This window comes from Amblyomma mixtum, chromosome 5 (genome assembly GCF_055824585.1).
Source record: "Amblyomma mixtum isolate Tamu chromosome 5, ASM5582458v1, whole genome shotgun sequence".
NCBI lineage: Eukaryota > Metazoa > Arthropoda > Arachnida > Ixodida > Ixodidae > Amblyomma > Amblyomma mixtum.
In genome coordinates this window covers 174,928,820-174,953,521 of record NC_143016.1, presented here as the reverse complement: position 1 = coordinate 174,953,521, position 24,702 = coordinate 174,928,820, and the positions used below count along the sequence as shown (strand labels likewise).

The following is a 24,702-nucleotide window of genomic DNA, read 5'->3' as shown; positions in this document are numbered from 1 at the left end:
ATGTGCCCATCGTCTTAGCTATTGCTTATTGTCACGCGACTCAGCTTCTCCACAGTTCGGGCTAGCAGTAACAAAGTTTCGTTTTCTTCTATTTGCAGCAGCCATCACTGCCGCATTGCTGACTGACTGGTGTCACTGCACACCCGTGATTAGGGCCGCTCCCGTTGTGTAGTCATGATACTGATGTCGTCACAGATTGCACACTTCCCGCGTGCAGTGCTTCCCAAGTGACATCAGTCCCTAGCACACTTCGCATTGGGGCAATACTCCAAGTGTTGACCATCAAGGAGCTCGGCACTATATGGAGTATCAAGTGTGGGGAGAGGAAATCTGTGGTGGCGCATGAGAAGGCCTTGTTCCACCCACACTCCACACGCTTTCAGTGCAGGCTGCACTAGTGGCTGCAAGGCCGCCTCTGCTGCAGATGTAGTTATTGTGTTTTTGTGGCCCTGCTTGAATGAAAGCTTCCACGTGTGCCCTCCTTTGTGGAAAAATTACTGAAGACACTTTGGCAATTCTAAAGTGTGCTTGGCCAAAGCCTTGTGGTCAACCCACTGCCGCTTCCCCAAACCGCTTGGCGCGGAATCACTGGGCCGCTTCGGAGCCATGCGTCCCACTCACTCGACTGCAACGAGACGTCTGGCGAAAGAGCGGAGGTGCAGCTGCCACCACCGACGCGCGCGCACTCATTCTACCGCTACTGTGTGACATCACGGTTGCTATGCACAGCTGTGCTTCTCACCGGCGCACCGGTTGCTAAGGAGGGGAGGAGGTTGCGCTCGATGCAGACCACAATTCAGTAATCACAACAAAACAAACGGGGTAAAAATCCATGCAACCATTGCTGTGCTACACTTTCCACGAACAAGGTGTAAGCTCAAAACAAACTTTTGAGAAAACAAGCCTGAATGTTCTGAGCTAGCACACACTGTCTGTGTGTAGATGCCGACAAATATATTTATTTGGAGGGCTTAAAGTTAACTTTTGGGTGAAATATTTCAGTACAACATAGAAACAGTGTTGGAGATTCCGGAAAGTGTACTTTTCAAAGATAAACTTTTTCGCGATTTTTGCGATCTGATCCCCACATCCCCCCTTAAGATGTCACCCAGCTGGGAAATGTGACAGAACCGGCCAGAAAAGTCTGGGGAACTTACCCGGAAAGTTTCAGTAAAATTCGTGAAGGTGCAAAAAACGCCCCAGGTTGCCCTTTAATGAGCTAGCATTAGAATGCCCACCATCGCAACAAGCGTTCAGCGTAGGCGTGTGAAGCCTCGGTTGGCAGAAGGCAAAGTGGAGAGAAGAGAATCTTCCTAGGAGGGAGGGAGAGGGAAGACTAGGAGGGGGCGGGAGGCAACGGGTTGCAAGAGGGATACTGTGGTCGGCAAACAAAGTCAAGGATGGGGTATGAAGAGGAGGCATGTTGTGCTACACTGTGATCACTGAATCGGATCAGGACAGTGGAGTGGGAGTACAGCGTGGCACACGGTGACTGAGGGACTGGACCCCGCCACGCGCTCTCTCACAGTCTGAACTGGTCAGCAGCTGCTCCATCCGGGGCCGACACTAATGCTGATGCATGCCCTGCCGCAAGAATCTCACAGATTGCTTGCATATTTTTTCTTACCTACCACAACCATATAAAAAACAAAAGTGATTACTTCGATCCACCTTCAAACAATCAGGCAGAAAGAAGCACGCACTTTCTTGCTGAGTGCTCCAAAGTGTGACACACTCAAAGGGAACAATGAATGAATTTTAAGGACTAAAATTTTTTTGGTGCAAGGAAAACCATTAGTGTGCAAGGTGCCTGATTTCACTACAGTTTCACCAAAAAATGCATAAAAGATTTTTGTAGGGTTTTTTCAATCAGTGTATGCACTCTTTATGCATTGCGATGCTGCAAACAATCCTCAGTAAACATGATGGCGATTGCACAAAGTTAAAACTCAGAAACCAGGAACTAATTTGGCCCCAGCCATCCAGAGAGTAATCTGCCAATTTTCAGGCAGCGAAGCACTTCTGGAATTTCTGCAGGCACGGCCACTTGAATACACCGATATACATCTTGCCAACCACAGAACTGTGCTACCACCGCGACAGACTACTGCAGAGCACAGTGGCACCATCTAGCAACAATTAATCAGAGTACTAGTTCAACTCAATGATATGCCAAACCTTGTGCATATTTTAAACTGAAAGAAACACTGAAGAGGACACACCTGATAATAAATTACAGTCTATCCTGAATACTGGAAGAGGATCAGAACAGTTCAATACATAAAAAAAATGCAGTATAGGCAATGGCACAGTTTGATATTATGCTGCATTCCAGCAGCTGCATGCTTCAGTACTTCTCAAGTAAAACATCTGGAGTATCCTCACCTTGTTGGTGACCAGGCGATCTTCACAATGTTGCCATTTTCTATCTGCGTTGTTACCTAGAACCATTTCGCTAAGGCGGCTGCAAGGCCATCTTGCCACATGCCGTTTCAGCACTCGTGCAAATACCGTATTTAGTTGCATAATTTGCATGCCCCTAATTTATTACCCCGGTATAGCAAGAAACTTTTACTTGCACATATTACGCTCCCTGCTATGCCAGGGCAACAGCATGCACACGGGTGCATGCAAGGCGTGCTTGGCAAAGATCGGCGAGGCCAAGTCGCTGTGCGTGGCTGTGAATGGTGTGAGCATTGAGGGGATACTGCCATGTCGCTCCACAGATGTCACTGCCAAGGCTTAAGACAAGTGAAGTCATACCTGATGCAAGCGAAGGGAGAGCACCACCTTTTTTTTGGGGGGGGGGGGGGGGGGGGGGGTGAGAATGCAAGACTAGGCTGCCGAAACCAGCATGCCTACATCACCTTGATTACAACCTCCCCTGCCTCCCCGAGACACACCAACACACAAGTGGAAACAAAGTCAGCACTAGCTATACAGCCATGAAAGAGACAACAATGGATAGAATGGCAGCAACAGCCACACTGCAGCGCATCATTCCTTTAAGAATTCAAAGGTCATAACGCACAATATGCATATAAGGTGCTCATTCCCGGAAGGATAAACGAAGCTCCAGGTTTAAAAACAAACAAAAAAGTTGCAAATTCGTTTGTAAATTGGTTGTGGTAAAAAAAAAAAAAGATTCGAACTGTGCACAGTTTGCCTGACCTGCTTGCGCTGACAGTCACTTTCCCAGATGAATGGTTGACACAGCAAACTTCTGGTAATCTCCAGTGCGTCCACCCCAACCGTTTGTGGTTCAGTTTGCCGCTAGTCAGCCAGGCCGTGCGCGAGGGTGCCTTTTCATTACTTTTTATCTTCATTTGCCTCCGAGTGCTAGCTTTGCGATTGTATCATTGTGCATTTACTGCTCCGAGCTGCACATGTCCCTTCATGCCTTCATGCGGGGAATGACATAATGTGGGGCAGTACGCGTTGACTAATATCTGAGGTCAGCGCATTTTTTTTTTGTGCCAGTGAGGGGCACAAGTTATGAGGGGGGGGGTTGACGTATATAATGCGCACATGGACTGTAGAGTTCTTTTGGGACGTGTTTGCAAAATCTCAGCATAATTTCCATACCCCCTTTTTTTTTTTGAAGCCTTGATCGAAATAATAAGTAGGCAAACAATTACCCAAGTAAATACAGTATTTGAAATGTCAGTAAAAGCTGAATCCTCTTTGATACTTCCATCATGCAAATACTATATACCCAAAGCTGTCTTCTCTTGCTGGAGTTCACCTTACTGGCACCGCCAACATAGTAACATAGCTTGTACTGCTATGGAGGGAATGCTGTTAGTGCTGATTTTCACTGCTGTATTTTTGCAAAATAAGCCAAACTTTCTGCTTGCATCTTGTCCTGCACAGTCTCGTTATTACACTTTTGCCATCATGATGGTAACAGCTGTTGTCATTCACTTCAGCGTCCCTCTTCCTAGGCTCCTCAATTAAACTGCGTGCATTGCAGGATTTCATATACTGTCCTGGTTTCTCTAGCAGTAAGGAACAAAATACTCGATATTCAACTTCCAAAGCCAATCCTTTCAGAGTGGTTACATTCAATTTGAGTAAAAGGCCTCAATACTTGCCCACCTCCAGCTGACAACCGTCAGAAATGCACTTTCCTGACGAAATAATCTCACAACCAAGTCATACCCCTGGAAGTAGTGACCACGAGCAAATGCTCAGAGCACAACCACCTCGATATTACAGGTTGATCTTCACGAAGTTAGGCATGAAAAGAAAATCTTTTCAACCAGAGGGAGGCTGGAGGGCAGACCAGAAGGATACAGGCTTCTCAAAGTTCCGGGTATCCCACAGGACAAGCTGGTTCTGAAATCGATGGAAAATTGGGATTATCACGACATCCCCGGTCAGAGTTGCATCCCTTTGAAAGAGTTTGTCGAATGGGCGAAACCAACAGCCATCAAAATTTATCACCTTTGCCTGGTAAGTGAGCTAGTGGGTGATGCTTGACAAGGTTCTATGTGAGTGACACTCGTACCTGAAGCCTTGGCCCTTAAAGGTGCAGTGAAGAGGAATCTGAACTCGTCTTTTTGCCATGGGAACTCAATCTACACGTTCCGAGCATTCTGAGAAACTTCGATATATTGCCCTGTGGGCTGATTTCCCTAATTAAATTGAATTAATGTCCGGCTCCCGCCTTTCTTTTTTGAATTCTCCCCGTACGGTGGGCGGAGTCGACCAACGCATGCAGTGCCTTTCACCCAGTCCCGCGGCGGCTTGCCACTCTGCCATCGGCGGAGTAATACGTAGTAATCCGTAGAAGCAAATAGTTTGCACGTATTTTTATTTCTGCGGGCTTGTTTTGCGGCTGTATTTTCTGCGAATGAAACTATTTATTCACGGAAACATAAAAAACAAAATAAGGCGAAAGCAAAGCCTTCACGGAGCTGGCTGAAAGGCACTCCCCGCGTTGGTCGACTCCGCCCACCGTACGGGGAGAATTAAAAAAATAAAGGCGGGAGCCGGACGTCAATTCGATTTAATTAGGAAAATTGGCCACACAGGGCAATAAGTCGGAAGTTTCTAAGAATGCTCGGAACGTGTAGATTGAGTTCCCGGGGCAAAAATACGAGTTCAGATTCCTCTTCAGTGCACCTTAAAACGTCGATGAAGTGCTTTGTGTGTTTAGATGCCTCTACAGCAGTTGCCAGAGTGTCATGAAAAGCAAACCGGCATCACAACACACTCTGAAAGCGGGCTCGCAGCTTTCCTGCTAGTAACACAGCCAACAGTGGTGTCCGGCAGTATGCAGGCACATACTATACTCCCTGAGATGAGTCCATATACCCACCCAACTTTGTCTCCTCTCAGCCCCTTCCCTTTGCAGAAGTTTCCACCCAGAAAGTTACAGCAGACCTTCCCATATCCCCTCCTTCAGTTACCACAGTAGATCACAAACTCTGCCACTCTAGACGGCACAACAGGCGAAGAAAACTATCTGGAACTGTTGCAAGTTTCCTCCGTAAAATTCTATTCTGTTCTGTATGGCAAACACTCCCCACTGGTTCACGGCATTGCTATAGTCTTAGCTTTGCTGGCCAGCAATATTATGTATTAGACAGAACTGACCAATTAATAAAGACTGCATCCCATAATCGTTTGACTGCAGGTGTATACTGAGTAATGAATAGGGGTGCTTGAATATCAGAAATTTCGAACAGTCTGTGAACATTTTTTGTCACCTGATTTGGCTTGTAGTGCACTTTTGCTATCCAAGCCATTCCAACAAACAGGAAAATCTTACATTTTTCTGTTGACCAGCTCCTATGTTTAAATAATTTGGTCCGACAGACTGGGCTATTAGTCTTGGCCTTATCTCCAGGACCCACCCGAAGGCAGGCTCGAATTGTCTCATTGGAAAATAGAAACACACCCAGAAATGATAGATGATACTTTATTTTTTCATGCATGCAAAAGCAACTTAATTTTCAGCGGGTAGGTTTAAAACAATGCAATCTAATATTGAATGGATTAAACTGTTATCAGGACAACACAAAGGTGTGGACATGAAAAGACGTGACGTGCAACGTTCATATAGCATGCAGTGAAGAATCACACCATTCTGACCTTGACGCCTGCTAAGTGTGCGTGCAAGCCCATTAGCAGGACCATGTTCAACCGCCAGTAAACTGCACCCACTGTTCCGAGTAGTGCTGTGACCAGCCTTCCGATGAACGTGATGTGGAAGCGATCGCAAGGAGGTAAGCAAGTGGCGAGTTCATGGGGCAAGCCTTGGAACAGCAATACTGGCACAAACAATTAGTGCCAGCATTTAAAAATCATGCCACAGAGCCTTCCTGACAACCGCCAAACAGTAAACACTACTGCACAAACTCTTGAGAGAGCCACAAAATTTCATGTGTAAGACAGCCACCCTATCCGGACAAACCAACTGTGGTGCAGGCACGGGCGAAACAGAAGATGACCAGGCAGAGCAAGGTGGGAGGGAAACAGACGGGAACAGACGGGAAGAAAGGTGAAGAGTGTACAAACACTAGCAGTAAGGTGCATGAGCACTGCTGACCATGTAGAAGGAGGCAATCCGGTGCTCAAAGAAGGGGTCCACGCTCAGCCCATTGGTGGCCTTGGTGCTGGCCACGCACGGCCTCGAGGGGTCTGCGCCAAGAGCAGATGCAAGCAAGCATGTTTCCTTTCTTGACTCAAAGCAAATGGCCATCACCTTGACCCACTGGGTAAGCAAATGGCCATCATCTCGACACAACGGGTAAGCAAATGGCCATCACGTTGACCCACTGGGTAATCAAATGGCCATCACCTTGACACAATGGGTAAGCAAATGCACAGTGAATATCAACGAGCGTGCCAAACTGTGACGTCACACACACAAGGTTGCCCATAGAAACCGCCCAACCTGAAGCCACGAACTTGAAAGTTTTAAAATTTATTTGCGCTGTATTAAGACGTCGCCTGGCTTCGAAATTTGGCAAAAATGGCTAGCAAGCTACGGTGAACTTACCCTGAAAGTTTCAGTAAAATCCGCGGGGGTACAAAAATATGCCGGAGTTGCCCTTTAAGTGGAGGACGCAGCATTGAGTAATTTTTTTTTATTTCTTGATGTATTTACATGACATTTTTTGAGCGCATTAAAAATACTTTTGTGACGATTTTCTCGATATTACACTCCTATATCTCCAGAAAATTTTTTCTAATATAGGCATATACTTTGCATCTTCGTTTCTTCTGTGCTCACCCCTCCTCTCACGGCCATCATCACGTCCTCCGTTTGATTGTCACCGCCATTTTTTTAGTTCGCACGATCGGGACGATTGCTCGGCGGCCACGGACTAGAAGCCGACAAAGTGGGCAGTGGCACAACACGAAGCACTTGTGCTACGCCCGTCGCTATTAAATCATGCCACCACCATCTGTCATCTAGTCCTGTCTTCAGTGGCTTGCTGTCATGTAACTGTATGTGCAACAAAACAGGAGTGCAACAAAACAACTGGGGTCAAACTAGATAAAACAGACGCGAGGAAATATGCTCCGCGAGGCGAGTACGTAGGCAGAAAACCGTAACAGGGAAAAACACCGATTCTTTGAGCGTTTTCCCACAATACCGAGCCACCGCGGTTCGCGAAACAATTTTTTTTGTGTGACTTTCAAGAATGAAACTTTGGGAGAGCATAAGAAATAATGAAGCATACAAACAAACACAACAGTCAAAAAATATATTTTCTGGCCATTTTTGGGGTCTCCAAAGCCGCGTCCCCAGTGAGTGTTTTTTATTATTTTTTTTTTCCTGTTAGCACTTGTGCACGCGTTCTGCAGCTTGACTGGTGCAAGAAAATGAAGCTCATGCTTGCATGGCAGCTGGTTTTTTTTTTTGGAAAATGGGACACTCGTTCCCTTTCACGCTGTCGACTACAGTTTTCTTTCTAAGCAGACGCTCAGCCACCATCTCCACCAGCGGAACAGGATGCTCCAATGCAGTAAGGCTGTCCTTCAAAGCAATGCTTCGTTGTGTGCAGTGATCTACCTCCCCTGTGTTTGCATCTCAAGATGCCTTTCCAGCGACCAAATGACACTGTGACCTTTCTTGCTCATTTGCTTGGAGCTTTCTCTCCCCTTTTTTCCTCCCAATGCATTTTCTGCCATCGCTCAGCAACAAATGAGCCATGAACAAGAGAACTGAGATGCCAACACAAATACACAAGCACGTTAGCTACTGGAAAGGAAACACAAGCGTGGCTGATTAACGCCTCTAAAGACGTCTTCGCGCCTTCAAAGAGAAGTTAACCTTCACTAGTAGCAACCTTCCCTTGGCTAGGATCGCATTTTGCTGTTCCCATTTCAAGTGTCTTGTTCATGTTTAATTTGTTGCTTAACCTTGCAATGCTAGTCTGCTGTACGGTACTCCACTCCTGCTTAGGCCGTCACGGCCTGCACTCTTGTACAAGCAAACAAACAAACAAACAAACAAACAAACAAATTACTCAAGACTCTGCCAGTGCATTACTGAGGTGCGGGCCAATAATGCCTCTATTACATCCTTATATTGTGTTGAATGAAGGGAAAGCAGCTGTTAATTAGCTCAACACTAGCACGTCCAGCAGAGGTGGCGTGCCGAGAAGCCAAGCTTGAGATCAAGGAGGCAGATATAACCTTCTTGGTGAGCTCCATACGTTACCATCAGTGGTGCTAAGCACTAAATAAAGTTCTGCACAACCAGTGATACCACGAAAGCAGCATCAGGGTTGCTTTTGCATCATTGACAAGGTCCCATTAAAACGTCTATGAATCTGAACACTTTCGACACTCAGAAATTTGACAGCTGGATACACAATGTCCCATCTTTGCAAGCCAAAAACAAGTTGCTAAGCACAAGCCCTAAAGTTACACAGGTTACAATTTTCTAACCAGAGATAAACCAGAGTAATACTGACACAAGAGCACCCAATGCAACCTGAAGTGGGAATAACCGTTCATTCTGGAACGCAAGTACGGCAAACGAGGGAGTTCATCCTGTGTCCCAGTTTGGGGTGCGTACACTCTCTTGTGAACGGGAAGACAGAATTGGTTTGGTTTACGGGGGTTTAACGTCCCAAAGCGACTAAGGCTATGAGAGACGCCGTAGTGGAGGGCTCCATTAATTTCGACCACCTGGGGTTCTTTAATGTGCACTGACATCGCACAGTACACGGACCTCTAGAATTTCTCCCCCAAAGAAATTCAACTGCCGCGGCCGGGATCGAACCCGCGTCTTTCGGGTCAGGAGCCGAGCACCATAACCGCTGAGCCACCGCGGCGGGGCGGAAGACAGGATTAGCTTCAGTTTAAGTTGCACTCAGGCTGGCTCCAATTTTTACTAGTGTGAGGCTGGCTGGGACGATTCTGCGAGTAGCCAATTTCCCTGACTGACAGTGAACTGAGCAGGCTTTCCTCGCCACTTCACTGGCTTTTCCAGATTCGCCAAATCCTCTGATAATTCCTAGTTTTCCTGGTTGGTAGACACTCCGCTCTTACCTCTTGTGTCGTATATCCTGAGCTGCTTGTTGTTCATGCCAGAGACAAAGGTCATTGGTGACTGGTAGAACCAGCCGAGTGACTGGGCAGAATCGGAGTAGCCTGCACAGAGGCATAGCAGGCAAAGGAAGCCACTGTCAGCACTCAAGGGTCACAAAAGTAGCCGTAGGTAAACTCTGTTCCACTGGTATGAGCACATGGATCACTCTGCACACTGTTTTTGCTGTTCTCTAAACGTTCATGATGGCTGAACTAGATGCTCCTCTATGTTATGGGAAGTGAAGACCCGCAAGTGAAAATGATAAAAGTGAGCACTTGAACACAGTGTGTTCATGTCCACCAACACTGCTTCAGTAGCATTTATGCAAGAACCATGACAACTGAAGCAGCTTAAACATGGCTAGGGCACCCTGAAGCAGCAGGCACAGTTCATGAACCCAATTCAGAACCTTGGTGACCGCTTCATGGAGCATACATGTTTGAACATGGCGGCCAGATGTGAGATCCGTAAATTAGAAAGTACCCCATTTACTCGCATAATGAGCCCACTTTGTTTCCAGAAAAATTGACATCCACTTGGGGGGAGCATTCACTAGCAGGAAAAAAAAAGTTTCGGCAGATTTTTTTGTGAGTCGAAATTTCACATCATACATCAGCCCGTCCACCATCAACAAAAGCATGCAGTCAGCAGCATTCATATCACAGCTGCTGAGCAGCGTTCACTTCAAAAGGTGCTTTGTCACTGTCGTGTCCGGTCGCTGTGTTGAATGCAGCGAAGACGCACACGGTACTTTTAGACTTCGTTTATTTAAAGCTGAAGAGGGTGCGACCAGCGTCGACCGAGGCAGCAGCCGAACTGGCCGCCCGAAGAAAGGAGGGAGCTGAGAAGCGTCCACGGGAGGGAGTGGCTTCCCAGAACAGGAGGAGGGTGCGGGGCGCACCGTGGGGGGGCATCTGGTGACAGCGTGCGACGAGGGGCAAGTGTCGTTAGGAGGAGGATTGAGTGGTCGTTAGGAGGAGGATCGAGTGGTCGTTAGGAGGAGGACGCGGGGGCGCACACACACAAAAGCAATATGGGGACACAACACTTCCTTCCCCCTTAGAAAGTTGCCTGGTATCGTGCAGGGGGTCGGCGCTCACGCGTGGAGGCGCGCTGGCTTTGTGCGCTCGGGGGAGAAACACTTGTAGGCTGGCTGTTGTTCGCTGTGTCTCCTAGGTCTGTCCTGGGCGAAGTCTCTTCTTCCGGGAAGAGGTGCCAGGCTATGTGGGAAAATGGTGCACGTGTTCTCTCCGCTGGCGGACAGCTCTCAGACGGCGTCGTAAATCTACGCAGCTGGTTGAGATGTCGGCGTGCTACTGTGCCATGTATGTTGACGAGCCAAGAGCGCAGGCCTATGCGTCTGACAATTGTAGCTTCCTCCCAGCGTGGCTTTTTCAGAAACTGTCGGGCGAGGACGCGCTGCCCCCCATTAAGCGTGCCGCAGCGCGGAATTGCTTTTTCTTCCCGGAACGTCTCTGCCTTTGGCTCGGGGAGGATGGCTGTGAGCTGGGTTCGCATTTCACGCTCGAACATCATTTTCGAGGGGGTCTCGCCTGTTGTGCTCTGAACCGTCGTGTGCTGCTTGAAGAGAAAGCGCGCAAGGCGGCGCTGCAGCGAGCCTGTCTGATCTCTTTCAAGGGCGCGTTTTAGCTCGGCTACGTAGCGCTCGGCTTGTCCGTTTGTCGCTGGGTGGTAGGGGGCCGATGTAACTGATGAGATCCCGTTGTCGCGATAAAACTTGAGGATCTCCGCAGACACAAACGGTGTTCCGTTGTCCGACACTACCTTGCGCGGCAGGCCGAACGTTGCAAATAGTGATCGGAGGTTGTCAATGACTGCTGCCGAAGTCGTCTGTCCCATTTGCCTTATCTCAAGCCACTTTGTGTAGGCATCTACGACCACAAGGAAAGTGCAGCCCTCAATTGGTCCTGCAAAATCAATGTGCAGTGTGTGCCATGGTGTGTCTGGCTTTTCCCATTCTGGGACAGGAGCTTTCGGCGGGGCGCTCCGGCTGCTCTGGCAAGGCCTGCATTCTCGCACCACTGTTTCGATGTCGTTGTCAATGCCAGGCCACCACATGTAGCTTCTGGCACACTTTTTCATTGCAACGATGCCCCGATGTCCGGCGTGGATGAGAGACATAGCTTGTGCGCGTAGTTCTCTCGGCATCACAACTCGGGACCCAAATATGATGCAGCCGCGATGGGTGCTCAACTCTGTAGCTCGCCTGCGGTAAGCGTCGAAGTTGTCCCCTTTGAGTTTATGCACGTTGCCTTGTTGAACAGCTGTGTAAACTAGCCGGAGAGCGGCGCACTTCTGCGTAGATGCTGCAACTGTGCCTGCTGTAAGCGGAGGTTCTGGCAGTGCTTCGAACATCAGAACGTCTCCTGGTGGAAATGGTTCGTCAACAGTTGCGTCTAGTGGCAGACGGCTTAGCGCATCGGCGTTTTGATGTTTACTAACCATGTTCTGGCTCGGCGTCTGGTGTATGCCGCATATCATCACGCCTAGTGGAGAAAACCAGTTTCTCCCTAGAAGGCTTGATCCTGTGCCCTTCACAACAAGCAGAGGTAGCGTATGGGTCTGGCCGTTGTAGTTAACCTGCACGTTGGCAGAACCCAATAGTGGCAGATTCTGTCCTGACCACGTTCGCAGGTGCGTGTCGTCTTGTTGCAGGGCGGGTGCGTCAGATGGCCATGAAGTTCGGAACGTGTCCTCACTGATCAGAGTACAGGCTGCGCCGGAGTCCACCTCGAACTTAATCAGGTGGTGATGTACGCTTACTTCTGTAAAAATCTTCGGTCGCGTGCCGAGATTCATGGTGTTCAGGTCGTACAACACAGATGGTGTTGCTGATGTTGTTCCATGGAGATCAGGTAGCGGCGTATTCTCTGAGGCGTTGACGCTGTGATTAGGCTGGGAAGGTGACTTTATCTTGGCAAGTCTCCGTTTCGTAATGCATGCTCTTTCGATATGCCCTCGCTTGTGGCAAAAATTACACGTGGCTGACTGGAATCGACATCCCTGGGGGTTGTGTTGGTCGTCACACCGCCAGCAGCGTTGTGCCTTTTTGACCGATTTTACAACAACAGAAGGCTTGCGCACCTGGTTGCCTGTCTGGTGTACCGGCTCGGTGTTCCGGCGAATCCCTCTCTGCTGGTGACCGGCGCTCTCCGCTCGAACGGCGATGTCGTAAGCTTTGCTGAATGTGAGGTCCTTCTCAGCGAACAGGCGCTGCTGCAGTGACTCGTCACTCAGTCCGCACACAAATCTGTCGCGTAACATCACGTCCAAGGGAAGCATGGTGGTGTTAGCAGAAGAAGCTGCGTCTCCCTCCTGCCCGGTAGCTGTTGTCGACAGCGTTCCAAAATTGCAGTCGGCAGCGAGCTTCTTGAGCGCGGCTACGTAGGCGCTCACAGTTTCTCCTCCCAGTTGATCTCGTCGTTGGAAGCGAGCCCGGCTGTAGACCTCGGATGGTCTTGGGTCGTAGTGCTTTTGCAGCGCTTTTACGATGTCGTCGTAAGACACTGCCGCTGGTGTGCTTGGCTGAATAAGGGCGCAGACAGTATCGTAGGTCTGCTCCCCGCACAGCGTCAGCAGGTTGGCCCTCTTCAAGGCTGGGTCTGTGATGTTGTTAGCTTCAAAGTAGAACTGAAGGCGTCCAACCCACGATGACCACGATGAGCCGTTGAACTCTGGTATCTGATTAGGAAACCCTCGCGTAGCCATGGCTTGTCAATAGCGTTGCGTAGCGCGGGTCGAATCCACTTTCTCGTCGCCACTGTCGTGTCCGGTCGCTGTGTTGAATGCAGCGAAGACGCACACGGTACTTTTAGACTTCGTTTATTTAAAGCTGAAGAGGGTGCGACCAGCGTCGACCGAGGCAGCAGCCGAACTGGCCGCCCGAAGAAAGGAGGGAGCTGAGAAGCGTCCACGGGAGGGAGTGGCTTCCCAGAACAGGAGGAGGGTGCGGGGCGCACCGTGGGGGGGCATCTGGTGACAGCGTGCGACGAGGGGCAAGTGTCGTTAGGAGGAGGATTGAGTGGTCGTTAGGAGGAGGATCGAGTGGTCGTTAGGAGGAGGACGCGGGGGCGCACACACACAAAAGCAATATGGGGACACAACAGTCACCAATGTTCATGAAACAACTATTTTTTAGGGCTCTTCCCAGAGGATTCCAGCAATGAAACCTCAGGACAGCATTTGTGTCCATCTGATGACAACCCCTGTAAATTTTATATGCTTTATTTCTTCAAGAAAAATGACGCTGATTGATGATCCTTCTCTGTCAATATTTTCTCTCAGAGCACGGACACATGCCCGGACCTCACCTTCGTAAGGAAGAGCAGGGAGTCACAGTGGGAAAACATGATGCAAAATCTAGGCAGCGATCACTTTATCCTCCGGACACGAATAGCATCCGACACCATAAGACGCCATATTGGACAGGCGAAAATCACTGACTGGAACGCGTTTCGTGGGGCTTGCAACAAATCTGAAGGCGGTATCCAATCACTGGAGGAATGGAGCAGCATGCTGCGAGAGACGCGACAACGATGCACAAAAAGTCTAAGGAGAACGACAGCAACGCCCGAAGTAGACGCCCACCTCCTCAGACTATGGGAAGCGAGACGCAGTCTCACCAAAAGATGGCGGAAGCAAAAACACAACAGGAAACTAAAACTAAAGATAGCAGAAATTACGGCAAAGGCGGAAGAATACGCGATGCAACTCGCGAAACAAAATTGGGAACAACTCAGCGACTCACTTAGGGGTTCTAGGCACGGCCAGAACCTGGAATCTCTTAAGAGCACTAATCGCTCCGACCAAAATAAAATCAGAAAACAATAAAGCCATCCACAGGTTCATCCACTCCTTTGAGAGATGAGACATCGCCCTACTGGAGAAGGCACGAGAAAATGTTTCGGCGATCACAACCCCCCCCCAACGTATCGAGGAGCCGAAAACGAGAAACTCGACCGCCCCATAACTGTGGAAGAGGTTTACGCGGCCATAAGAAACACCACCAGAAACACGGCAGCCGGAGCTGACAGAATCGACAACGCCCTAATCCGCAACCTGAGCGACGACCTCATACAAGAGCTTGTCACCTTTTTTAACAAACATTGGGAGGCGGAGACGGTTCCCGAAGATTGGAAACACGCCGAAGTAATGATGATACCTAAACCTGGTAAAAAGCTACAAATTGAAAACCTCAGGCCCATATCACTCACGTCGTGCCTTGGCAAGCTTTACGAACGGGTTGTAACTTTAGGACTGCAAAATTACGTGGAAGCTAACGACTGTGTACCACATACCATGTTCGGCTTCAGAGCGAAGCTCTCGACGCAGGACGTTCTCCTCCAAATACAAGAAGATGTCCTGCGAAACGTACCTCGGACGGGAGAAAATGTCATAATGGCCCTGGACATCAAGGGGGCATTCGATAACGTCAGCCACGAAGCGATCCTTACGGGCCTAGACAACCTGGATTGCGGATGCAGAATCCACGGCTTCGTCAAAGCCTTCCTGTCCGATAGAACTGCCACCATCGGCATAGGAGACCTTCGATCGGACAAAATTCGCACTCCAAACAAGGGAACACCCCAGGGGTCAGTTATCTCACCCCTACTCTTCAACATAGCTATGATAGGCCTAGCTCGAAAACTAGAGAACATCGAAGGCATCAGGCATGCAATGTATGCTGACGATATAACAGTCTGGACAAACACGGGCTGTCTCGGAGAGAAGGAAGAAAGGCTACAGCAAGCGGCCTCTTGTGTAGAGCAATACCTCGCAGAAAGAGGACTCGCATGCTCGACCGAGAAATCAGAACTGCTGAGAGTCTGGAGAGGCAAGCAAAACCGGACCGTCCCAACCAACGAGGACCTAAAACTCAACGTCTACCTAGAAGGGACGCCCATACCCGAAAAGACAACAATAAGAATTTTTGGCATATGGGTTCAATCCAACCAGCGCAGTACTCACACTTTTACCCTACTGAAAGCAACAACGCTACAAGTCGCACGCATGATCACCCGCATCACCAACAGGCGACATGGCATGCGTGAAGAGGACACACTAAAACTAGTCAGAAGCCTAGTAGTTAGTCGAATCACGTACAGCCTACCCTACCAGTGCCTCAACAAAAATGAAATACAACAAGCGGATGCCCTACTACGCAAATCGTATAAGACAGCGTTCCGACTACCACGGAACATGTCTACAGAAAAACTCATGGCCCTGGGATTACATAACACCTTTGAGGAGCTACGAGAGGCGCAGCTTGAGTCGCAAAAACTCAGGCTGTTGCAAACAAGGACTGGAAGAGCGCTCCTGCAGAGGCTCGGATACCGCGAGCAGATGCAAGAAATGTCGAGGACGGCAACGATCCCCAACGAGCTTCGCAAGACCCTCAAGGCAGCGCCAATACCAAAAAACATGGATCCCAACCTCCATCGAGGCAGAAGAGAAGCGAGGGCTGAATTCATCGATAAAACATACGCTTCTCAAGCCACGACCGTGTATACAGACGCGTCTTAGAGAGGAGGAGATACCAAAATCGCTGTAGCGGCGGTGGTCGATTCGTCTTTATGCGAAATGACCAGCGCGTCTCTCCGAGGCTGCACAGCTGCAGAGTCTGAGGAAGTAGCCGTTGCTGTGGCGGTGGCGGAGGGCTATAGAACCGGGCGGTCACTAACAATACTCACGGACTCTCAAACTGCCTGCCGAAATTACATGAATGGCAGGATAGGTCGTCACGCGCTCCGTATACTCCTCGCAGTGAGCGACAGAATTAAAAACCAGGAAGAACAAAACGACAAGATCCGACCCAAAATTGTGTGGGTACCAGGGCACACGGGGGTGGCAGGGAACCGAGAGGCCGACAGGACAGCTCGAGGATACATTACTTTCCGAGCATCCGACGAGACCGCGGAACTCGCGCCAGCACCCAGGGAATACTCGGCCATACTACAAAACTATAGAGGCAGAAGAATGCGATATCCCCCACCGCACAAATCTCTCAGAGAGGAAGCTGTCACTTGGAGACAATTACAAACAGGCTCTTTCCCAAACCTACATATACTAAACAAAATGCACCCTACGATATACACGGACAAATGTCGCTGGTGCGACGAAAAACCTACTCTGTACCACATCACATGGGCCTGCCAAAACATAGACGTGGTCCCCAAAATACAAAACCCGAGTGCGGAGCAGTGGGAGACTCTGCTGTCCAGCGACCGCTTTGAAGACCAACAAGGTCCGGTACAGCGAGCTCAATGGGCGGCAGAGGCCAGCGGAGCCCTAGACTGAGGGCAACCGACCACTGATTAGAGGCGGATGACTTCGACAGAGAAGGCTCCTGGGGGTAGAACCAAGACGTCTCTGAAGATGCCCCCAAACCGCAGGAAAAACCATTAGTGTAAATAAAGTTTTCCCTTCCTTCCTCAGTGCTATTTGTAATCTTTTGTTCGTTTTGCTTTCGATCCTGATATCTGTGCTGAAAAAAAAAAAATTGCGATTACTTCTGCATGTGAAATGTACATTGCCTGACACCTGTGCTAAATTGTGTGCAACTATTTTTTGTGTGTGAACTGCTATTTCACTGTGCTACTCTGTATGCTGCTGCCTTCTATGGGCCCTAGTCACTCTCAAGCTGTTTCTCAAGAGCTTTTTTGCCTGAGGACCCCCAACAACATGTTGGAAATAAATGAACGGATGAAAACCGAATCATCCGAGCAGATAGAATGCTTAAGAAGAAGAAAAAAAAGATTTCTTGGCCACTTTTCGCAACATGAAAGCCATGTCCCCCATTAAGGATACTCAATCAGCTCGGAAATGAACATTTGCAAAAAAGCTGAAATGCAGTATTTGCGTGCCATGTTTGGCCACCCTGACCGGCAAGGTGGTGCAACTCACCCAGTTCGACTGGCCGGCCGCCTACATTCTGGACATCCCAGATGTGGACCGAGTAGTCGCCCTTGTGCTTGTCCAGGCAGGCAGCCAGCTGTGGCAGGAACAAGACGCACACGGCACCACAGGACAGTAAATACCAACTGCACGGTGCCCGTTCACACTGCGCCCCAGGCAATCTGCAGTTTAAGGGGAAGAAGAGGGTCTTAGAAATAAATTTTTATTGATGAAGTCACAACTGTGAAATCTTCAGGTAATATGCATTTTTGCATGCTGATTCCAAATATGTAATTTAATTTTATGTACAACAAGTCCTTCGGCACTTATGCAGTATGTTGGGTAACTTCTGCCGAGAGTTTGAAAGAAATTCTACGGTGGGAAACTTGTTAGAATGCACGCCATTGGTTTCTCTTGACATCAAGCTATGTAATAAGGGTAAAATTATCATCTTGCCTGCTATAGAAGGTGAGCTATTTCATAGGATTTGAAATCGTTTCTTTACGTTTGTGAAGTGGCAAATTTAAAACCCTGTAACTCAACTTCTATCATAGGCAGGATAATATCTTTACCCTTATTGCATAGTTTGATGTCAAGACAAGCCAATGGCATGCCTCCTAGCAAGTTTCCTGCAGCAAAATTTATTGAAAGCTGTCGGCAGAAAGTTGCATAACATATTAAATAAGTGTGCAAGGACTTCTTTCACATAAAATTAAATTACATATTTGGAGCAGCACGCAAAAATACATGTTTCTAGAAGATTTCATTATTGTAACTTCATTAACAAAAATTTTTTTTCTAAGACCAGCTTCCCCCCTTAACAGCCTTCAATGCACACTATAAAAAAGTAGTGCACTGCACAGACAATTTTCTCTGCTTGAAATGCAGAGTGCCTGCATGGCTTCCTGCTTTTCCTCCAAAAATTATTTTTGCGCATCAAAATCAGCCTCTCGCTGACCAATACTAACAAGTGGCACGCTTTCAGCCCTCTCAAATGCTCATTTCACGACATTCCAAGAGGACCTGCAAACCAGACACGTGCCAGCTACAGTTTTCCCCTTTGATTCTGTTTCTCAACCGGCACCACTCAAAGCACCCAGATATCTTGGGCTCAGAGGCAAGTTCTTTTCATTCAATTTGGACTATATAAAAGAGACGCAAATCTTCACGAGTGCCCCAAATATCCCACGTCCCCAGCTTTTGTTGAGGACACGCCAAAGGGAGCTATCCTTAGCCCACTACTCTTTAGCAACTTCCCCGTTTGGCTCAAAATGAGCCCCCTGGGATGAGTTCACACCACGCTCTACACAAATGACATCTAGAGCTCATTGCATTCACGCTGGACAAAACAGCACCACCTCAAGGCCTTCGTTTCTCATAAGGATAGATTGTTGCCATGGCCTTCCAAAGAAAATCCACGGACCAATAGAGGCTCACGCTTAGTACATGCACACTGCCCTATTCCGTCATGCACAAACTTGGAGGCTTCTTGGCACTGCAATCAACTGAGCCTTTCCTCGTCAGCTAAAGTTAACAGTAGGGCAAATTTAGTTTTCCTTTTACACAAATGATTTTCACAACTGCATACAAGATGGCAATGCCATTATGATGACAAACCTTATTTCTGGTAAAGAAGGTGATCAAAGAGCAGAACCAACTGCAGTAAAAACAAATTACATAATCTTCACATTCTCAGTAGGGGTGTGCGAATATCAAATTTTTCGAATACGAATACGAATACTTAGTTCCGAATATCGAATCGAATATCGAATAATCTAGGACAGACGCATTTAATCACTACAAAACATTTATTTAAGCACCCAAGAACATCACAGTTCAACTATCGATGATTAAATGAACACAAAAGGTGTGTGTGGTTGCACAAAAGTATCAAAGTCTCGAACATATTCTTAGAAGAGTGGAAATATCAGAAAGGATGGTTAGTACAACATTTATTAAGGCTAGATTGCCATCAGCATCAAAACGCGTTGCTGGGATGAACATTAAAGGTTGTCATGAAAGAAAACCAGCTGCTCCACATGGTCAGGCAGTAGTAGTTCCCTTCTAGCTGAAACGACTCCTCCAGCCACAGAAAATTCTCTCTCACTTGGCACTGACCTGGCACGTATTGCGAGGTTCTTTGTGTACAGCTCTGACTATAGCAGCTTCGCAGGTATAGCCACAAAAAAGCTCACCAGTGCAGTCAGCTATGGCATGGCCCTTAGAGGAAGGAAAAATTTTCCTTCATCCATGCGCATTGCTCTAGGTGTCGCCATGTTGTTATGTCTCGGTCGATAGGGCTTGCGGACCGAAATGAACGCCAGTGCTCACAATGAATATTCGGCTAGATACGAATATTCGCGTCGGGTCGAATATTCGAACGAATACAAATACTTGGATTTCGAATCGAATACGAATACTAAAAATATAATTTTTGAAATATATTCGAAATTTCGAATTTTCGCACACCCCTAATTCTCAGGTAGCAAAAATAAAGGAGCTATAACTTGAAGAATTGGTAACATAAAATTGCATGTGCAAGTCAAAACATGCCGATACCTTGGCGTTACGCTAGACTCGTCACTACACTTCAAGAAGCATATCTGTAACATTTTGCAAGACACTGGGTCGTGCATGTTTTGTACTCTATCAAGCATGTCAGCACTTTCCTCTAAAACTACTTAAATATACTTGATGATTTTACATATTGCATCAAATCGTGGGGCTATACTTATTCCTCATACGTGGAACTAGTACTCATCATTTTGCAGAAATGCACTCTGTGCACTGTAACCTTCTCGTATCAAAGGGAACATATGGCACCACCCTTCACAAACTTCAGATTATGCCATTCACAGTCACATGCGATTAGAAAACGGCATGCACTGTGCACACAACTCTGCCAAGTAAAAACGTGCTTCCCTCCCCCATCTTTTTACCCCCGCACACACCAAGTGAAGACGACTACAATTTCAACATTGCGACCATTCAATACAGCAGGCCATTGTTAGCACATGCTGACACAAAAATTTGGACATTATGAACAAAAAATAACTAGAGAATGCCACAGACTACAGAATGTGTTAGAGAATGCTAACTAGAGAATGTGTTAGAGAAGGCCAGCAGACAAGAAAAGGAAAACCAACAGATAAAAACACGCCTTTCCAGCAGCACAATGCTATTAAATAATGACTGCACCCCAAGAGGTCGGAGAACCTTCCGCCCTTCATTGGAGCCATCACTTACATAGTTATAGTTGACGGGATTCCATGCCACCATGTTACATCGGCGTGGCTGCTTGGGCACTGCAATGGCAAGAAAATACAGTTCAACCTCAGCAATTCCAGCATGGTTAATTCAAAACTCCAGATAATTCAAAGAATTTCGGCAGTCCCATAATTTACAATCTAAATTTGGCCTGGGGTGCTAAGTGGGAATGCCCAACTCCGATTTCATCACAAACCGGTGAAGCCACGAGGTGGCGTCACAGAGTGATGCCGATGCTTGATATGCAAAGTGCCCCAGCCCCAGTACTCCCAGCACAAAAATCAGTCAAGTTGCAAACCATCGAAAATGTATGCCTGCAGAGGAGAACACGTGCTTCACTTAAATGCAGCAGTGGTTACTGGTTTCAAAGCAATGTGCTCTCGACGCTTCGTCAAGGCACGGTCGGACTGGAGTCAGGGGGTGAGTGCGCCCATCACTTATTCCTCTTCTGCCCAGTCTTGGTCAAGGTAGTGTACAGCATAGGGAAGCATTGCATCAAGGCACCTCCCACCCCTAGCAGCATCAGTGCTTGTCCCACCACGCAGTGTATGCTACGTGCAATGTTGGCCTGCGCTGTTCTTTAAGCGGCTTGCCATGGTTAGAGTGTTATGTTATCAGAATCTCTTAACTACTTCAAGTACCGTCGCTTATAAGTAGACCTTTCTTTAGAAAAACGACCATATTAAATTGGTCGGCCCGTAGCGGAGCTGACCGTATTTGCAAGGCCTAAGGTAGTTCTGGATGAGTGGCAGGCAGTACGTGCCCTGTGCTGGCGGCTGTTCTCGGCAGGACGCACAAGGCTCCATACGCCAAATAAAACCAAAGAGGTTCCATTACAGTCTTTGAGTTCGGGACCTCCATCTGCATGATATGCTGTACTTATAAAATGTGTAAGCAAATAAAGACTGATTCTGAAAAAAAGAAAAAGTCACTAATTCGTAAGCAAGTCAGTTCTGCTAAAGTAAATTCGAACTGCACTCCGTTTACCAGGCTTGTTTGTGCTGACGTTCGCTTCCTTGGATGACCATTTTACAGGACCATTTTCATTTCTGTTTGCCGCTATATTTGGATAAACAACTCAAATATGCTGAAGCTCCACCCACATTTAGGACTGTAGAACAAAACTACTGCATGACAAAAAGCAGACCCCGCCGCAGCAGTGGCTCAGTGGTCACGGCCCTCGGCTGCTGACCCGAAAGACGCGGGTTTAATCCCGGCTGCGGCGGCCGAATTTCGATGGAGGCCAAATTCTAGAGGCCCGTGCACTGTGCAATGTCAGTGCATGTTAATGAACCCCAGGTGGTCGAAATTATTCCGGAGCCCTGCACTACGGCGTCTCCCATAGCCTGAGTCGCTTTGGGACGTTAAACCCTCGCAACGCAAACCAAACCAATAAGCAGACCGTTTTTTTTTATAACACTTTTCGACCTGTTTTTTTCTTCCAGTGCCATCATGAGAAAATGAAACCCAAGGTAAACTCTTTATGGAACTTCAGCACACAAACAAACTCTTATTTGCGTGCATCATTTACCCACATGTCAAAGACTACTGCGTTTTGCAATCTATTTTGCTGGAAATTGTGTTCAGTACCAGCTAACTTTTTATAGTTCTGGCCAGTAGCACAACAAGACAAGGGACCAGCGAACAAGTAGACACACACAGCGCTAACTTCCAACGACTTCAATAGAAAAGATGCCAAACAATTTATACATGCAGCATTACCATGAAAGATATGCGAAAATCGGCGTGAATGTACGTAGGCAATCTCTTTTTTAGAAAGTCTGACAGAAGGCGTGCTTACCCTGCTTACACAAGCACTTCCTAATCTGGCTATCTTCTCTGCTTCGATGATCTCACAAGTGCGCCTGCCCTTGCTTTTCCCCACTTACATGAATAAATTGTTACATAAGTTACAATGCTTTACTAGTTCTCAGTATTCTTCCTTCTTATTATTTACATTGCGATTATGCTCACGAAGACTGCCATTTAAGCAGCGACCAGTCTGTCCTACATATTGTTGCCCACACGAGAGTGAAATTTGGTACACTACACCTTCTTTACATTCAACAAACGGTGTTTTGATGTTTCTTTTTGCATTGACTAGACACGTGACGAACAGAATTGTTTACCTTGCATAGGCTGTCCAACTTCTCAGGGGCAGAAAAAAACAATTGAAACATCAATCCGTTTTGCAATGCGCTTCAGGCTGTGAGAAATGCCATGCACATACGGAATTACTGACATTTTTTTCTGTCTTCCAAAGAGCTCCCGGCCACAATATTGCTCTGCTGTATTCAACTTTTTCAACAAACTTTCTGCTACTGATATCTGAAGGTGATCAGGATAGCCAGCATGCGACAGCCTATTGCTCTGTTGTTGCACACTTTGATGCATCAGATGCGGACATGATTTTCGGAGGGCATTTTGGAGGCAAAGGTTCACAATCACTCTTTTGACTAGTCTGGAGTGGGCTGAGTTGAAGGGCAGGAGAGGCTGGCTATTGCATGGTTCGTAGGCCCAGCAGGTATGACCAGGGTGAATGATGATGCTAATGCCCAGAAATCTAAGCCTGTTATTAAAGAAACATCAAAACACCGTTTGTTGAATGTAAAGAAGGTGTAGTGTACCAAATTCCACTCTCATGTGGACAACAATGTAGGACAGACTGGTCGCTGCTTAAATGGAGTCTTCGTGAGCATAATCGCAATGTAAGTAATAAGAACGAAGAAGACGGAGAACTAGTAAAGCATTGTAATGCATGTAACAATTGCAGGTCCTTCCTCAGTAAGTGTTTTTTAGTGGGGAAAAGCAAGGGCAGGTGCACTCGTGAGATCATCGAAGCAGAGAAGATAGCCAGACTAGGAAGTTTGTGTAAGCAGCGTAAGAACACCTTCTGTCAGACAATTCTAAAAGAGAGATTGCCTACGTACATTCACGCCGATTTTCGCATATCTTTCATGGCAATGCTGCATGTATAAATTGTTTTGAATCTTTTACATTGAAGTCGTTGGAAGTTAGCGCTGTGTGTGTCTACTTGTTCGCTGGTCCCTTGTCTTGTTGAGCTACTGGCCAGAAATATGAACCAACAAGCCCAAATTTCAATGCTACCTTTTCAGTGTTTCTAGTAACATCGAGAAACCTGGCCAGAGGAAACAATGTTGCTCAAATGTTGCCCTGTAGTCACCAGCAGCCATCCACGTGCAACCACAGCTTCCTGAAGTCTGTAATCCAAGACTTGAACCCAGGAAAGCAATAACAGGGAATTCGCTCCGAAAGCTAAGCTAACCAGCAGGGGTGGATTTATGAAGGTGAATCGCTCTCCTCCAGGCTAAAAATTCTATACAGGAAAAAACCCCGAACCTCATTCTTTGGCCTAAACGGTCGAAGTACATGGCTCAGATGGGACTGCTCACCCATAAAAACACCCCCTCCAAGACGGACCCTTAAAGGTGCACTGAAGAGGAATCTGAACTCATCCTTTTGCCGCGGTAACTTGATCTACACATTTCGAGCATTCTTCGAAACTTGAATTATTGCCCTGTGCGGCCGATTTCCCTAATTTAAATTGGATTAACATCCGGCTCCCACTTTTTTTTTTTTCGAATTCCCCGCAGACGGTGGGAGGAGTCGACCATCTCATAGAGTGCCTATCAGGCAGTCGCGTGGCGACTTTGCTTTTGCTTTAATTTTGTTTTTTAGGTTTCCGTGAATAAATAGGTCTAGTCAGAGACTACATAGCTGCAAATTAGGCCCATGGAAATAAAAATACTCGTGGACTCTTTGCTTTTGCCGATCACTACGTATCCCTCTGCCGATGGCAGTGTGGCAAGCCGCCATGGGACTTGTTGAAAGGTTGGTCGCCTCCTCCCACTGTCTGCAGGGAAGTCAAAAGAAAAGACGGGAGCGGGGCGTTTAATCAGATTTAAATTAGGAAAATCGGCCGCACAGGGCAATAATTCGAAGTT

General features: G+C 47.5%; 1 protein-coding gene across 6 annotated transcripts in view; it reads right to left on the bottom strand.

The window, feature by feature from the left end:
* Positions 1-24,702, bottom strand: part of mio (GATOR complex protein mio) — a 103,063-nt gene that overhangs the window by 50,901 nt on the left and 27,460 nt on the right. For all 6 annotated transcript variants that reach the window (XM_089546368.1, XM_089546372.1, XM_089546371.1 and 3 more), the window contains exons 7-12: positions 20,717-20,775; positions 17,480-17,567; positions 9,517-9,618; positions 6,557-6,648; positions 4,297-4,338; positions 2,386-2,441 (exon numbers count right to left, since the gene is read on the bottom strand). In XM_089546368.1, coding sequence (XP_089402494.1) covers positions 2,386-2,441; positions 4,297-4,338; positions 6,557-6,648; positions 9,517-9,618; positions 17,480-17,567; positions 20,717-20,775 — 439 coding nt within the window. The remainder of the gene's footprint in view (positions 1-2,385; positions 2,442-4,296; positions 4,339-6,556; positions 6,649-9,516; positions 9,619-17,479; positions 17,568-20,716; positions 20,776-24,702) is intronic.